Source organism: Bombus fervidus, chromosome 4 (genome assembly GCF_041682495.2).
Source record: "Bombus fervidus isolate BK054 chromosome 4, iyBomFerv1, whole genome shotgun sequence".
NCBI lineage: Eukaryota > Metazoa > Arthropoda > Insecta > Hymenoptera > Apidae > Bombus > Bombus fervidus.
Window position 1 is genome coordinate 4,182,770 of NC_091520.1, and position 17,641 is coordinate 4,200,410.

Sequence of the window (17,641 nt, forward strand, 5' to 3'; positions counted from 1 at the left end):
ATAAGAACGATACCAATGACGTATTTGCCCTAATTGTGAAGAATGTTTTGATGTACAGTTCATTTTCATATCAGACATTCAGACAAAATATATTTTAAACCTAAAACGTACAAAATAAATTGCTTTATCTATATGTGCAATTTATCACATTAGAAACTCAGTCAGATGCAGTATATATTGTATTTGAAATATGCCAATCATGTATTTATGTTTATATACATACATATATATATAAATGTGTATGTATATATATAAACATATGAAAAATTGTAAATGAATTTTTAGCAATTAATTGTATAATTTAAAAGAACTTGATTCATAAATTTAAGTAGAAATGAATGATTAAGAAATCTTCTATAAATTAATATCTTTCAAGCAGAATTACAAAGTTTATAAACAGTAGTTATGAGAAATTATTAAATTTGCTCTTTTATAATGATATATATCTATAATTCATCTTTTCTTGGCACATCATCATCTTCATCTTCTTCTTGAGCCTGTAAAAATGACGTAAAATAAATTATAATCTTATATTATTATAATACAATCAAAATGAATTAAAATTTTTTACGAACTTCTTCTGGGGCTTGACCATAAGTACCATCAGAATCAATGAACTTAGAAAGTCCTTGAAGTGTTCTTTCACCTTTGTATGATACAGCCTAAAATTTATTTAATTTAGGATGATTATATATGTTATTAAGATTGTTATAAATATTACAATATTAATAAATCTGAAATCCTTACTTCATTTGTTTCTTTTTTGTAGAGAGTAATCGTAGGGTAATTAACAATTCTTATATCTTCTAATTCATTTTCAGTAGCATCCATTTTTGCTATAACTAAATCTTCACTGTCTTTATATTTTTCTGCAAGCTAGAAATGTATCACATTATATTTAAATATTTGTTAAAACTTTTTATAAGTTGCAAAAGTGAAAAATATGTAAATGAAACATACTGCTTCATATATAGGAGCTAATTGTTGGCAGTGTCCACACCATGGAGCATAAAATTCAACTAAAACGTTCTTCGTTTTATCAAAAGCAACTTCATGGAAGTTAGTACCAACAAGAACTTTTACAGGTTTCTTATTCCAGTCTTCAGGCAAATCTTGTGTTAGCAAATGTTTTTTCAATTTGCCTTCAACAAATGCAGTTACAAATTCCAAAACATTTTCACTAGATAATTCTGGGTTTTCTGGCTTGTACTTAGCCATATTCTGTTCAAGTTGTATAATACGCATAGCAGGTACTTCATTTTTCTTCATACCAAAGAATTCTAAAATGCGTTCATGATCAGCTTTATCAGCATTAATTGTTACAAACAAAACCTGTACAATATCATAAAATATTATTATTATGATGATACTATTTATTATATACATTACTTTATATCTACATTATTTATATTTGTACATACCTCTTTACGGAATTTCTTTGCTGGTTCTTTAATTTTTTCTACATATTCTTCAAAATGACCAGCTTCTTCACTAAGGAAGACAAGCAGATGGCTTTTAATATCACCACTAAATATCTTTTGTGCAGTATCTTGATTGAAATCAACAACTAAAGGCAATGCATGTACAGAGATAAAGTTTTGTAATTTTTTAACATCAAGTTCATCATTAAATTCACTCCTGCCTTCATCGAACTAAAACAAATATTAAATGAAATAAATACATGATATTATTAATATATCTATAAAGAAAAATAGAATAAATTAAAATTTATGTACCTTCTTAAACAAAACAACTTTACCATCTTCTACTTCATATTCACGGAAAACTTCTTCATTATTACTTATACCAAATACATGATCATCAACAGCATTAGCAACTTCTAAAAATACTTTTGCACCATCTGATTCTGCATCCTAATTAACGTAATTAAATACATATATACATTTTATAATACAATTAACAAAGATTTCAAACAAATATATTGTTATTTTAATAATACCTTAAAGAATCCAACAATGGCAACATTTCGTGCCTCGATAAATGATTTAGCTTCTTCGACCGTTGGCAAATCTTTAGCAGCTGGACCAGTCTTTTTTATTACCCAGTTAATAATATCATCTGCTTGACGACCACCGCTGTAATCAATAGCTGAACCTTTACGATAAAATTTAAGGGTAGGATATGCACGAACTCCATGCTTCTCAGCTAATTCTGTTTCAACAGTTGCATCAACTTTAGCTAATTTTACAGAGAAACCACCTTCCTCTAACTTTTTGGCTGCTTTAGCATATTCAGGTGCTAAAGCTTTACAATGTCCACACCATGGTGCATCTAAATATTAAAAATCATAAAAAATTATTAATCGAACTAAAATATGTTTCTGTGACATAATTATGCAATTAATTATTATAGTAAAAAGTCATCACTAATAAAATTGTAATTTAAAAATTGAACAAGTAATAGTAATAACAGGGTATAGATCACAATTTAAAGCATATACAAAAGATTTATCCATATATTAAATTTAATTATTTAAAATATTAAATAAACTTTTATATATTTTATCGTAATTTGTACATCCTTTACTTATATATTTATTTAACTGAACTAAATATAGATGGTTTATTGCATATATACTGTATTGTATTTATCTTTATCAATGCTATTATAAAATTGGTTGCAAATTGTGGATTGATCTCTTTTAGGAACATAAAATGACAAAAGTGAGTACTAAATGGTTAAGAACTATTTGTTATACATAAAATTCAAATTCAACAGAAAGTGGACATGCAATATTTGTGCAGTAAGCCATCAATATGTAGTATACATATATTTTTTAATAGGATTATGAATATAATTCTAAACGAATCGCACGATATTCGTGACATAAAATAAATAATTTCATATATTTTATATATACAAATTTTATATATAATTTTTATATATAAATTTTATATATAAAAGTTTTTCATTCATATTACATACATTCGACAAACACTCCATCATATATTATGAAATAAAAATGAAATAATGTCAACAAGTGTGCTCGATCTTAAAAACCGGCTTCTAAATGGTGACGTGTAAGAACCAAGCATCTGGATCAGCTTCAATTATATTTTAAACATATAAAAATATCAAATAAAATAAATATTGCGATTTTTCATTAGATATAATTAAGAAATCTGTTTAAAAAGAAAATGTAAAACTACTACTCACAAAATTCAACAAGCACGTAATCATTTTGTCCGATAGCTTCTGCGATATTATCTTTTGTAAGTACCAAAACCGAGTCTTCAGTTTCAATTTTCGCAAAAGTAAAAGTAAGGTAACAAGTCACTGCAAATATTAATGCAAAGAACTTCATCTTTAAATGAAGACAATGTTATTTTCTGATAAGTTATGCTACGACAAGTATAAATACAGCAAATACAGTGATTCTACCGTTACAATATTACGATTATAGTCACCGACACCATTCGTTGAAGAATACGGACAAAGTGATCAAATACAGTGATGCAGAGAACTATACAGTTGGTAGATCGTGGTTAATGCGTGGCATCAGCATCACATTCATCGTGGGAGCTGCTGATTGGTCAACGCAATATTCAAGAATCCGGTAGGATGTTAATGTTAAGATTACTATACAAGGGTTAGGATATCAATTTATTTTTTAATCATACTATTTTATCATTTTATAGAGAAGATAAATATATTTTGCACTCTATTTTAATATAAATTAAAATTTACGATTATTTTTTTGCTTTTTCAATATATTATATATATAATTATTATAATATCATAGTATTAAGTATGAAGGAAACAAAGAGTACTTATTTGTTTCTGTTATTCTGAATTCCAAATACCGTTCCATTTCTAGTAATAATATCATGACTTACAAAACTAATAACAGCTTCTAATGATGTATATTTACATAAAAAATATGTAACCACTAGTTAATAAAAAATTATTTTAATATTTAATATGTATTTTTATTATAATAATCTGCCAAGATAATATATATGTGAAATATATATCTTCTTTACTCTTATTAAAAATTTCATTTTACTTTACATTTGTACGTCATTGGTATGCATTTATCCAATTTCAAAAGGTTGAAATATCAATCCCTTTGTAAAATATTTAAATTTAGATATATATAATAATTAAAATTTAAATCTCCATTTATTGTATATATATGTAAAAAGCAAATATTTTACTATACTTATTTTCAGTAAAATATTTAAATAAAGAAAAATTATTTATAATATTTTTTACGTAATGTAATAAGTTTTGTACATCGTAACAAATAAAATATTTTTCCTCCTATAAATAAATTATAACGTTGAATTTCACAATCTATTTTTAATTTTTCAATTTCAAAAAACTTAATAATAAAAAATATCTGAATTGTCTACATTACATAAAAGTTGTAAAATACGTTTAGTAATTTATTATAGTTTAAAAATACGTATTACAAAAATCATATACAACGGTAAAATATTTCAGAAATTATATTTATATGCAATAACACATTACATAAGCGCAAATATAATATAACTGTCTAAAACAATAAGTCACAGTTTAACTATGTATTCATTGTGAAATATTGTATTATGTAAACTTCATCATAAAAGCATAACATTTCGGGTAAACAGGTATACTGAAAAGTAATTATATTTAGTAATATTTAATTATTTTTTAGATAGAAATGTGTATCAATTATATGCAAATCAAGCTTTATTATTTTTTATTAACAAGTATAATATTCAGAGATCATTTATATTGACATTATTTCTTTGACTTAGAAATATTAGAGATACATATGCGGTGATCTAAAACAGACAATTAAAATCATTTTTACATATTAGTGGATTTTTATTAACAAAAATGACATTGTATACAGTAACATCAGAAATATTTACAGAAAATGAAAATTCTTATATAAAATGTAAAAATGACAGTAAGTTTATTACTTTCTTAACTTCTGTAATGTCATATTTAATACATAGTACTAATTTTTATATAACCGTAACAAGATATATAATCGTAAGATATGTTTATAGATGTAATATCCAGCTTTATTTTTAAGTATCCATCTTATATGATTAAACCAAAATGTCTTAATGACTTAACTCGTGATAATGATGATGATATAGATATAGATAGGCAACAAGAAGGAAAATTATTAATAGGTATAAATTTATATATAGAATTGACCAGATATCAGAAAACATTATTTAATGTAATAAATTATATATTAATATTTTTAGAACACCATACATCTACAGAATTACAATATGTTGGATTGCAAGTATGGCGAGGTGCATTATTACTAGCTGATTATATTTTATCCAATCCTGATTTGTTCAAGGATAAGGTAGTACTAGAGTTAGGTGCTGGAGTTGGCTTAACTAGCATAGTAGCTAGTTTCCTAGCAAAAAAAGTAATTTGTACAGGTAATAAAATTTGTAATATAATACTATTACACTAAATATTGTTCACATATATTTAATGTAAATGTATTTCTTACTTTTTAGACATTGATGTAAAAGGATTATTGAAATTAATACATAGAAACTTTATGAGAAATAAAGCTTATATTAAGTCTAAAGTTGACATTAAAGGATTAGATTTCTTGAATTTAAAATGGCCTACATTTTACAAAAAAAGAATAGATGAACCAGCTATTATTCTAGCTGCTGATGGTAAGTTATAAATTTATATTTTTACAATAAAAATAACATAGATATGATTAATGATTTTTTATGTTTACAGTAATTTATGATGAAATTGTAACAAAAGGATTTGTTCAAACATTAACAGAACTTTTAAATTCAAATGTACAAAAAGTTGTTTATATTACTTTGGAGAAAAGATATGTTTTTACTACAGCCAATATGGAAACTACTGCTCCAATGTATGAAGAATTCTTAGATCTTATTAAAGTAAAGCAATTTAATTGGCATGTTGAATATATTAAAATAGATTTTCCACAATATTTCAAATATAAAAGATTAGAACAGATGGTTCTTATAAAAATAAAAAACAAGTTAAGTAAATAATATAATTGAACATATAACATATAGTATAGTAACAGATCCATAAACATGAGAGAAATATCAAACAGTATTAAGTAATATAATGTGTTCATAGATATTATAACTGTACATTAAATTTAAATAAATTTAGAGAAAATATTTATATATGGATATCAGAGAAGTTTTGAAAACTTTTAATACAACTTATTATAACAACGTTATGAATGAAAGTAAGACCTTTTTATCCTTGTTTTCATTTTAATTGTGACAAAAATATATATACTTGTATATATATCATAATTAGCTATTTCATTAAAAAATGTATTTTTCTTAAATATCTTTAGCGGCTGTCTATGTATGCATGTATTTCGGTATATATGTACATATTTCACATGTTAAAATTAGAAAGAAAGATTACTCCATAGAAGTACTATAATTATCACTGAAATATATTTTATAATATGTTATTATCCTATGATAAAAAAGAAATAAAAATAACAAAAAATTTGAATAATTTCAAGTAAAAGCAGTGAACACTTTAAATTATAATGTTTCTAAATTTATTGTATTTTTTTATTTACAACCTAGCATAAGTAGTAATATTAATGGACAGTGATCAAAGTCGTTCGAAGAGAACAGATTTCCTAGAAATCAATACTTGTTAAAAAGTTAAACAAGATTTCACTTAGTTACATTATAAAGAAACGTCACGTATTACGTACGGGAATGTGTAAATGCTTCTTCGAACGATCATCGGCAGTAAAGTTGTGTATATTACACAGAGAATAAATTCATTGTAACATACTAAATTTCATTCATAAATTTATCTGAAAGAACGACAATCGGCAAAAAACTTTACTAAATAAAAACATACAAACATTCAACATATTAAAATGAGTATAAATACTCAATGCAAAAGTCATATATTAGCGACAGTCACTCTCATATTCAGATTCTCCCGCTTTACAAAGGCACTTTTTTATAACAGTTTATTCCTTACTTTGCGGTAAAACTTACAATTTACAGCCTCAGTTTACAAGAAATATCTGAAGTAATTGTACCAAGGTCCCATCTTTTAATAGATTATGTACTAGTTTTTTTAGTTTCATATTATCCTCAGATATTAAATTTATCCATATTAATCTATAAGATTATGATTTAAATTAACATTCCATAGGAGGTACAACTGTTTTATCATATAAAAGAATAGTCTATCATCCCCGATCATGAATATACAAGATTTATCCAGTGACCTTGATTTCCAAAATGATAGTTATATTTAAATGTAACATATATTGCGTTTAATAATTTTAATTTGTCACTTTTTCAGTTTTGCTATTAAAATATTATGTTCTTCAAATCATAAAAATCAAAAGTATATAAGGCAATATAATTTTCACATATTATTAAGCAAATAAAAAGTTCAGAAAGTTAGATGCATAAAAGGCAGCATTGACTAGACCAAGAAAGTACGGGTACATTATATCTTTTTTTTTACGAAATAAGGTTCTCGATTACGTATATTCAAAATAAATTTTTTCTTCATATTTAATTGTTTTCCAGAATTTCAATTAGAACTATATGAATTATTCACACTATATTTATCTGAAAGTTTGTCTTTTGTTTCACTTTTACATTTAAAACTTTCAAATTTATAGAAAATTGATCTAGTAGTTAGAGCAATGATTATCAAGTAGCTATAATGTCAATTATTCTAGTCGCAATTACATCCTTTGCAACAAATACTGTACAAAAACGTACAATTAGCAGATTAACGTATGTATAACGGTTATTAATAACTACTTCCATTTACAGTCTTGTTTGACGATGTAGTCATCATATTAGCATATTTGCTAACATTATTGTGGATGGATGCTGTCGTTTTTACAGATTGTGAATTTGGTGAACTAAGTGGTAAAGAAGTTTTCCGTCTTGCATTAGAATTTGATCCATCGCTATTAAAATTTATTTTAGTACTTGTACTATTTTGTTTATTAGCATCTAAAGATGCATGACAACCTGAACTAAGCCATTTTTCAACTTGAGCTTCATGGGACTTTTGTAAAACTTTTCGAATATCGCTATCTTCGCCTCCTTCTTTCATAATTTCTTGTAATTTTTGAATAGTTTGATATAAAACTACAGGGCTAATTAGACCAAAATCAAACAAACTACACATATGTAAAACAAAATTACGATATAAATTTTTCATGAGCAATTCCTTTCCTTTAGTTTCTAGAAACATTTGGCAAGCCAGTGGTATTTGGCAGTCTCCTACATAGCCATATTTCATGACATGTAAATTCCACATTTTCATAAGTTCCTTTTCTCCTTCATTCACATCTGTAAAGTCATCAATCATCATCATTGTTTTTGTTTGTAACCATTTTGGATCATTTTCTCCTTCAGAATCAATATCCATTTCTTTTGGATATATGGGTAAGCACGTAACAGTATGATGATACAACCTACAAGAAATTTCATGAGCAACATATTTCATATGTAATAAATAATGACATTTATTTTAGTTAATTGTTGTACCTATTATGTCCTGTAATATAAGGTCTTTGGCTTTCATATTCATTTTCATCAAGCTCTAAAAATTCAGAAAGACTTGGCTTAGTTCTTTTTGGGCGACATACTAAAATATTTGTTACACTTGTACGTCTCGTCGGTCCTGTTCTTGAAAATGCTATGCTAGATGGCTGTGTAATTAATTCATGAGGGCTACCAGCATATGAGCCATCATAACATTCGTTTATTGCTACATCTATACGAGCACCTTGTGGAATTGGCTATTAAAATAAACAATTTATTTTATAGTACTTTGATGTCACAGATCTGTAATGCATATATTTAAACACTTACCACATACGTAAATGTAAATCGCGAATGACATAATTTTAAGTGCTTTAAAAGAGAATAAAGTTTTCCACAGTCTAATGAGCACCAAGGGCAATGTAAATCTTCACAAGCTTCTGTTTGTTGGCGACTATTATTATTATAAAGAAACTGATAAACTATTTGCTGTGTACCCATGATAGTGTCCGTTTTCTCACTAGTTGTCATTCTTGAAGAATTTAGAGGACTAGGTGTTGGCAGTGTTGGATTATTGTTATTGTTGTTATTACTATTATTATTGTTGTTATTATTGGTACTATTATTATTATTATTTGTGGAAGAACGTTCTAGACCAGCTGAAATTATTTTATGAAATATTTTATCTTTTTTTTATCCTGTTTATACATATTTTTTCTTCTGTGGAAAAAAGAAAAGGATAGATAACTTACTATTTCCTGAGCGATTTTCTTTATTATCACCATTTGGTACTGAATGAATTGGAGTTGGTCTATCAACTAAACCGTTACTTGGTTCAGTCGTCCAATTAAGCCTAAACTTTAATGTTGGTCCTTTGCTGAATACCTCAAAAGGACCACATTCCTTGATGTCAGGTACAGACTCCCAAGAGCTGTGCTTCTTTGGGCTAGATCGAATATTGGTTTGTACTTCTTGTAAGCCTAATTCATAATCGCCATCAGTCAACAAACATCGGTTGTGTTTATCATACACTATGAGTTCAGAACCATACAACTTTATTTCTTCTCCTCCAGTTTTAATTGAACCCGTAGAAGATTTGCGACGCTTTTGAGCTGGTTCTAACGAGAAAAAGAAAGAAAGAAAAGAAAAACAAATATTATGAAAGTATACTCTCTAAAGTAATTCATGGTACATGCGTGTGTGTATTTTTTACTAACCATCTAAATCACAGTTATGCATAAGGCAGCCAGTATTGGACGTACAATATACTCTAAGTAAAAGCATATAAGTTTTTGCTACATGACCATTATTTAAACTGAAAGATTCATTAGGTATAGATATGGTAGGTGCCTTTGGAGGAGGTTGATTTTCACAAGGATTGATTGGAACTTCACTTGTGCCAACAGAAACCTAAAATTAAAAAATGTTCGCTTATTTAACAGCAATTATCAATTTTACTTATTTATTCTATTCCAACAAATTATGTAATTGAAAAATCATACTTGCCTGCATAATTGGTGAACTCACATCTTTTCTTTTTTTGTGGCATATTTTCAATAATAATGTTTCTACTTTTACAGGATCTTGAGGCGTTTCAACTGTAACATTACCATTGTAAAGAAAAATTTAATTCAATAAGCTAAATCTTTGAAGTGTCTCATTTAGGTACCAGAGCGTATTTCACAATTACCTTTTTTATCATAAAAACCTAGAAAAGTAAGAGTCATGTATCCACGAACACCTGGGTTTTCTCCTTGATTATTTTTTGACATTAATTTTTCCAATATCGTGTCAATTTTAAACCCCCGACGTGATTTATGGCTTCTGGACATACGTTGCCTCATGTAAGTTAAGTTTCTATATAGAAATATTGGCTAAAAAAGAATTACACAAAATGTTTTACATTATCATATTTCTATTAATTTGTATAAACAAAACGATACAGAGCATAAAACATAATGTTTAATTTCATTTTATTTTAAATAAATTATAAAGTAGCTTTATAAAATAATAAATTTATATACCTACCGTTTTCATTCATAAAAAACAAATATAAAAAGTTTCAAAATATTTTTTAACTTTAATTATATTGCAGGAATGTTCACAAACACTCTACTGTAGAATTTAAGTTTTATTTTATTACAACCCAAAAAAAATTCACTAAAGTGTTAGTACAAAAAAATTGTACCAAATACACTTTCATTCATATTTACTTGTCTACAAGTATTTACCATTTCACTCTTATCTAATACTTTGGACATTTTGAATACAAATAAATATTAAAATATTCAGTTAACACTTTGAGGAGACATTAAACTACAAATAATTAACAATTAAAATAAAATATAAAATATAGGTAGATTTATTTTATTTTTACTCACTGAAATTTGGTTTCTTGTGCGTAGAAATCGATAGATCTGGGTTGGTTCTGAAAAAATGATACATAAAATTATTATATAATAGCAAGAATACAAATATATAATTTAAACATTTTTAAATACAAATAAATTAAATAAAAGAAGAATATAGTTCAATTGAATTCCTCCAGATGGCTCAGAGGTTAACATTTTTGTCACAAGTGAAATGATCCTTGCAGGAGTTAAAAGAAATAAATATCAAAAATTGTATATGATTCTTCTTTAAGGAAAAATGGGAAATGATGATTAGGTTATTCTCATTTTCATATGAGAAGCCTGCATTCCTTCATACTTGTTACGCTTTATGCAGGTTAAACCTCTCTGATCCCATTTTACTCTAAAATAAAACTACACTATATCTCAATTTATTAAATAAATAAGTACCTTTAAAAAGCAAAAATAATTTAATTACATTAAATTAGTTACTAGAAAATTTTCTTAATTTTTTAACACGTTTAAATAAAAGTAATAACATGTTATGATTGAATTAAACACGAGTATTAATAATTTAAGTACATAATATTTTGCTACAAAACTATGATATATATTAATTGAGAAAAAATATTAAAATAAAAATTACAATGTTGAAAAATAATTTAAACTTAATAATGCATTTATTTATTTAGAAAATTTTCTTATATTTTTTGACATGTTTAAATAAAAGCAAAAGCACATGTTGTGATCGAATTAAACATGACTGTTAATAATTTAAGTACATAATATTTTGCTACAAAACTAAGATATCTATTAGTTGAGAAAAAATATCAAAACATTAAAATAAAAATTGCATTGATGAAAAGTAATTTAAACCTAATAATACATACTTTATTTATTTAATCATCACATATAATTGGCTTAATTTTTTAAATTAAATACTAAATAGGAACATGGTGAGAGAATGACAGGTGTCCACGAATTGAAGTAAAGGAGGGAACGGAGTGGAACGACGCGCGGTTCGGCGCTCGGTACGTTCTTAGCAAATGGGGTTATGTACGATCATTTTGAATATTTGTAATAAATATTGAAAAAATGATGATCAATGACCATTTAGTTATTATAAATCGAGATATTAATTAATTTTGAAGTCAGAAAAATAGAGAAAAAACGAATGATAACAGAAAGTTCTTACTTTCGAAGGCCTGTAGAAATAGCTCATGGTCTGCTTGAATTTGATCCATTCGGGGACCTTTCTGCCCGTCCACTTCTTTTTCCCGCTTTTTCGGCGGCATTTTTATACGATTCGTTGTCAAATTTCTTACGGAAACTCACTTTCGTCACGTGAAAATCTAATGACAACACCCGCCCCGCGCGAAATCTGCGGCGCTTAGCCTGCAACTAAAGCGCACCCTTACATCATTATTAATAACTAAACGAACCAATCACTCATTACCAATACATATCGCGCGAAATGTAAAAATATTTTGTTTCCTTAAAATGCAATGTAAGATCAAATGTTCGATTTTCGATATGAAAGTTGATAACATATCAAAACATATATCATATTCGATTTATATACATCCGCAAACATATGTAGTGTATTTGGATTGTAGACGAAAAAAATAAAATGAAAATAAAAAAAACATAGATCGTTACAACAACGTAAAAACAATATTATGACGTCATACTTCGCTTTATATTCGAAAGGTAGATATCTAAAAAAATTATAAGTATTATTAGGTATAAAGATACGATAAGTAAGAGAACATAATAGAATACGTGAACACTATTATATAGATATGTAATACTTCTTAAAATTCTTTATAATACCGCTTTTGAAATCTAAAGTGAAAAATCTATCTAACCAGAAACTTTCGTACTCCGCTATATATTCTTTTGTCCGGCCATTAGAGATGTATATATATTAAAACTATAAGTAATTTCTTTTTAACAAAAAAGAAGAAAAATGAAAACGTTATTCTATAATTGTAATTTTAGACTTCTATATAACAACAGATATCATAATAAAAGGAATATGTTAGCAGAATTTATATAATTGCATTAGAACGTATGTATTACAGATCATATATTATGCTTTCCATTTCTTTTAAATTTTATCATAATTCGATGTGGAAAAACACGTACCTAAAAAGAAATCATTTCTATGATGTTGCTGAACACTATAGAGTAGGAAGTCAAAATATAAATATTGATACAAATAAATAATAAATACAAATAATAATTGATACAAATAAAATTTGTTATAAATTAATTTTATATTATAATCCTGTAACGTTATTGATTAGTGTATGTACATGAATATTATAAATTATAGTTATATAAATTCTTTATATAGTTGTGATCCTAAACTTTAAAAGAAATTACTTTCATATTTTTTGGGAAAACTCTACAAGGTTGGTCAACATAAAATATTTTACTAGAGATAAGAATGCCTGTATGAAAGCACATTTGAAACATGTGAAACCCCTAGTCAAAGCAAGTGTAAATGAATTATATGATATTAATAGTTTATTCTTGTTTGTTTGAAAAATATTGGAGATAAAGAGCGAATCTTAAAACAAAACTTGATGTTGGTATGCTTTATATAATCCTAATTTATGCTTCTGTAATATGGTATGAAATAGTATAATTTGTATAATGATCTTCAGTGAAATTTAAATTATAGGTTTAATATAATTCAGTGAAGAAATACGATGAAGTACAACATATTCCGTATTACAAATGTTTTGTTTATGCAAAAACGGTTCTTTAAAAAAGTACAAGTAAGAGTTAGATTTGCACCTAGTCCAACTGGTATGTAATATGATTATTCATCTTTATAAAATTCAATATAATAGAATATTAAATCATCATATGTAATATTTTTTCATTTATCTTGCTTAATACAGTGTAAAAAATATGTTAATATGTGTAAAAATTATTACAGGTTTGTTACATGTAGGAGGTTTACGAACTGCATTATATAATTATTTATTTGCCCGTGCTAATAATGGTGCATTTATTTTACGAATTGAAGATACTGATCAATCTAGATGCATACCTGGTGCAATAGAAAAAATCCAGTGTGATTTACTATGGTCTGGAATCATACCTGATGAGGATCCAATAAGAGGTGGACCTGTTGGACCTTACATACAATCAAAACGTCTTGAAATATACAAGTACGTTAAAAATTTTCATTTATATAAGTATTCAAATAAATACTATATTGTAGTTACATATACGTAAATGTAATATAAATGTTGTGTTTATATAGATATTTCTAAGTGATACTATGAATTATTTTCTACGAAATTATTAGATATAATGATGCTACTTTATACTTTAAAGTATACTTAAAGCTTAGTGAAAATTTTTCAAGTAAGTCCAAAGCATATATGTAACAAAATCCAAATAAACATAATTATATTTTCTATTTGTTAGTAGTTTGGCTAAAAATATAGAGTTTTAATACATATAATGGTTGTATTTTTTTCTTATTTAAATTATATTATATAGTATAAATTAAATTTAAATTATCTGTCTATGACTCTTTATATTTTTTAGAAGATAAAGTTAAATTTCACTTGTTATTTTAACAGGCAAAGATTCTTATAGATACTAGAAAACTAACAATATACCATTATTCATTAAATTACAGGGAGCAAGTGCTTAAACTTATAAATAATCAATCTGCATATTACTGTTTCTGCACACAGAATAGATTGCAATTATTGCGAAGAGAAGCAATAAAACGAGGAGAAGTGCCTAAGTATGATAATAGATGTAGACATATAAGCAACGATGAAGTAAAAGCAAAACTTGATAACGGATCCCCTTTTTGTATTAGATTTAAGGTATTGAAAAATAGTATTACATAATGTCATATATTGTGATTAATTATATTTTTATATATTTATCTATATTTTTGTAGTTATCTGCTGGAATAGAAAGCTTTGATGATTTAATATATGGTAAAATAGAACATGATATTGCACAAAGGGAAGGAGACCCAATTATTATCAAAACAGATGGTTATCCAACTTACCATTTTGCAAATGTCGTTGATGATCATCTTATGGAAATATCTCATGTATTAAGAGGAATTGAGTGGCAAATATCCACACCTAAACATATAATGATGTATAAGTAAGTACTAAAATTTATAACAAAATTTGTAAATATTTTAATATTTGTTAGTACCTGTAAAGTATTATTTTTTTAATTTCATATATAATTATAAGATATTTTCAACTTAAAAGTAGAATATTTATATAGGATTCAAATTTTATGCGGTAATATTGTGGAATTATGATTATTATTAATTACTTGTATTGTGCAATATGGTATGATGAATAATAAAATATGTTTGAAGTTAGAATGTGTTATATTTTTGAATACAAGTATTTATTATGTGTACAATATTTAAATAATAAACAGTTATCTCAGTATATAAGGACAAAGAAAATAATTTAAATTATTATTAAATAATTATTAAATATATATATAATTAGTTAATATATATTAATTAAATAATTAATAAATATATAACAAATTGGTAATTATTTAATAATAAGTTTTGAATAATAATTTAAACTATCTTCTTTATCCTTATATATATTGAGTTAACTGTTCATTATTAGATATTATAATTAATAATTATTTGATTAATTAGTTTAATTACATGTACTAAGAGAATCTTATTTACTTGTGATAAACTTTTTTTAGTATTTATATGGAATATTTAAAAAATTATGTTTATATAACATTTATATGTATTTTATACAAATTTTATGAATATGACATGGCTACATATCTTTTACTAAACATTTAAATATAAATAATTTATTATATGATATTATCCATTAATTGTAGATTATCACGAATAATTGTAATTATTACAGAGCTTTTAATTGGACTCCACCTTTATATGGACATTTACCCTTGGTATTAAACTTTGATGGATCAAAATTATCAAAAAGGCAAAGCGATATAAGTATAGAGTCCTTTAGAAAAGAGGGAATTTTTCCATTAGCAGTTTTAAACTACGTTACACATGCTGGTGGTGGTTTTGATAATAAAGGAGGTGCTCTTTACATTGATAGTTATGAAGAATTAATCAAACAAGTATTTATGTTTTATATTATATCTTTTATACAAAATATTTGTATTCAATATAAATCATACTACACATGCTTTTCTACTATTTACTTTAGTTTGTTTTAATTATTTCAGTTCAATATTTCTAAAATAAAAATAAGTTCTAATAAACTTTCATCTCCAAAATTATTAGAATTCAATAGGATAGAAATAGCAAAATTAATAGCAAATGAAAAAAATAATGCATTTTTAATTGAAAGAATAAAAACGTTAGTCATAGAAGCATTCCCAAATAGGTATGTATGGTTTGTCTAGTGCTAATTTTTATTTATATTTAGAGCTTTAACAATATATTCAATGATATTTTTAGACAAACTGATCGAAATTTACAATTAGACGACAATCATATTATTTCTGTATTAAAATGGGCACAGCATAGAATATCAAAATTAAGTGATCTAGTATCTCCACAGTTGACCTTTTTATGGCATGTACCAACCACATCATTTGATGACACTATGTTAGGATGTACATTAGGTATAATTTTTTATACTTTATATATAAACATTACTGAATGTTTCATGTAATATAATTGAATTCATTAATCTTTTTTATATACTTAAAACGGTTTTTCTTCATAGATGCGCTTAAAATATTAAGTATGAAATTGATTGAAACTGAAATTCAAAATTTTAATAAAGAATGGATAAATGGATACCTAAAAGAATTTGCTAATGAACATGGAATTTCATATCCAACATTAATGAAAGCTTTACGTTTTGTACTTAGTGGTTTAAAGGTAAACATAAAATATTCTAATTATATTTTTAGATTTTTATAGATTTAATACTGATTTATATAATATATGTACTTACATTTTTAGGAGGGTCCACCAGTTTCTGAAATGATGGAAATTTTGGGGAAAGATTCTACAGTGTTAAGAATAAAACGCTATATTTCCTAAAAATAAAAATGTGGTCACATATATTTGTAAATTTATAATTAACAATACATTTTGAAATTAATACTTTTTATTACTCGTAGAATAAAAATAATTTTGAATAGAATACAAATTTTATATATCTAGTCAATTTTGTTATTTATGTTTGTGTTTGTATTTTATACGTTTTTAAATATATTAAAATCATTTAATTTTGTATATAATGGGTCACATAAAAAGCTATTTCTTTAGCTGTTTAACATATATTTTTATTTTTATGTCATCTATAACTTGCATATAATGCATATTAAGATACAGAAACATATATATGGAAATAAAAGAAATTTATATAATGTCATATTACATAATTACATTTTTTTTGTATAACAACATCTATTTTTAAATAATATATTAAATATGTTGATATAAGTAATCTTATATAAGATTTTCTAAAACAAGAGATTTATAGTATTATAAGACTAAATTATATGAAACCTATCTGATAATGATATGAAACCTGAATATATAATTTAAAAGTTATGTAATTCGAACTTCGGATGAAATTATTTACAATTTTATTATTTACAGTTGTTACATTTCAATTCCCTGGGGTAATTGGGATTGATTTTGTATCTTTAAATAAATGTTCAATTTTCTAATACAATCGAAATTATATGTGATAAAATGTATTACCTAATTACAGAAAGCTT

The 17,641-nt window shown here is 25.3% G+C and overlaps 4 protein-coding genes across 11 annotated transcripts; 2 read left to right on the plus strand and 2 right to left on the minus strand.

Moving 5' to 3' along the window:
* Positions 1–350: 350 nt before the first annotated feature.
* Pdi (protein disulfide isomerase) lies at positions 351–3,466 on the minus strand. The gene is made up of 8 exons (XM_072001421.1): positions 3,178–3,466; positions 1,961–2,292; positions 1,737–1,874; positions 1,422–1,652; positions 961–1,332; positions 748–876; positions 576–662; positions 351–497 (listed from the first exon to the last, which is right to left on the minus strand). The coding sequence occupies exons 1-8, from the start codon at positions 3,323–3,325 to the stop codon at positions 447–449; spliced, it is 1,488 nt and encodes a 495-aa protein (XP_071857522.1). The 5' UTR covers positions 3,326–3,466; the 3' UTR covers positions 351–446.
* An 843-nt stretch (positions 3,467–4,309) lies between these two features.
* Positions 4,310–6,558, plus strand: LOC139986240 (methyltransferase-like protein 22). 2 transcript variants are annotated; one of them, XM_072001431.1, is made up of 6 exons: positions 4,310–4,628; positions 4,767–4,921; positions 5,025–5,153; positions 5,232–5,417; positions 5,499–5,666; positions 5,737–6,558. In XM_072001431.1, exons 2-6 carry the CDS (start codon positions 4,849–4,851, stop codon positions 6,021–6,023), a joined length of 843 nt encoding a protein of 280 aa, XP_071857532.1. In that variant the 5' UTR covers positions 4,310–4,628; positions 4,767–4,848; the 3' UTR covers positions 6,024–6,558. The 2 variants fall into 2 exon arrangements, with proteins under 2 accessions (XP_071857532.1, XP_071857531.1); XM_072001430.1 differs by having other exon boundaries at positions 4,310–4,616.
* A 403-nt stretch (positions 6,559–6,961) lies between these two features.
* On the minus strand, positions 6,962–12,276 carry Su(z)12 (Polycomb protein Su(z)12). Of its 2 annotated transcripts, none has more exons than XM_072001409.1 (9): positions 12,084–12,276; positions 10,919–10,965; positions 10,228–10,411; positions 10,065–10,135; positions 9,755–9,947; positions 9,290–9,655; positions 8,868–9,196; positions 8,541–8,794; positions 6,962–8,467 (listed from the first exon to the last, which is right to left on the minus strand). In XM_072001409.1, exons 1-9 carry the CDS (start codon positions 12,181–12,183, stop codon positions 7,792–7,794), a joined length of 2,220 nt encoding a protein of 739 aa, XP_071857510.1. In that variant the 5' UTR covers positions 12,184–12,276; the 3' UTR covers positions 6,962–7,791. The 2 variants fall into 2 exon arrangements, with proteins under 2 accessions (XP_071857510.1, XP_071857509.1); XM_072001408.1 differs by having other exon boundaries at positions 10,044–10,135; positions 12,084–12,275.
* Glurs-m (putative glutamate--tRNA ligase, mitochondrial) lies at positions 11,901–17,069 on the plus strand. Of its 6 annotated transcripts, none has more exons than XM_072001418.1 (10): positions 11,901–11,919; positions 13,578–13,705; positions 13,839–14,073; positions 14,553–14,748; positions 14,826–15,040; positions 15,796–16,018; positions 16,127–16,287; positions 16,362–16,528; positions 16,633–16,790; positions 16,875–17,069. In XM_072001418.1, the coding sequence occupies exons 2-10, from the start codon at positions 13,606–13,608 to the stop codon at positions 16,953–16,955; spliced, it is 1,536 nt and encodes a 511-aa protein (XP_071857519.1). In that variant the 5' UTR covers positions 11,901–11,919; positions 13,578–13,605; the 3' UTR covers positions 16,956–17,069. The 6 variants fall into 6 exon arrangements, with proteins under 6 accessions (XP_071857519.1, XP_071857520.1, XP_071857515.1 ...); XM_072001419.1 differs by lacking the exon at positions 11,901–11,919 and adding an exon at positions 12,580–12,598; XM_072001414.1 differs by lacking the exon at positions 11,901–11,919 and adding an exon at positions 13,331–13,485 and having other exon boundaries at positions 13,561–13,705.
* The last annotated feature ends 572 nt before the right edge of the window (positions 17,070–17,641 follow it).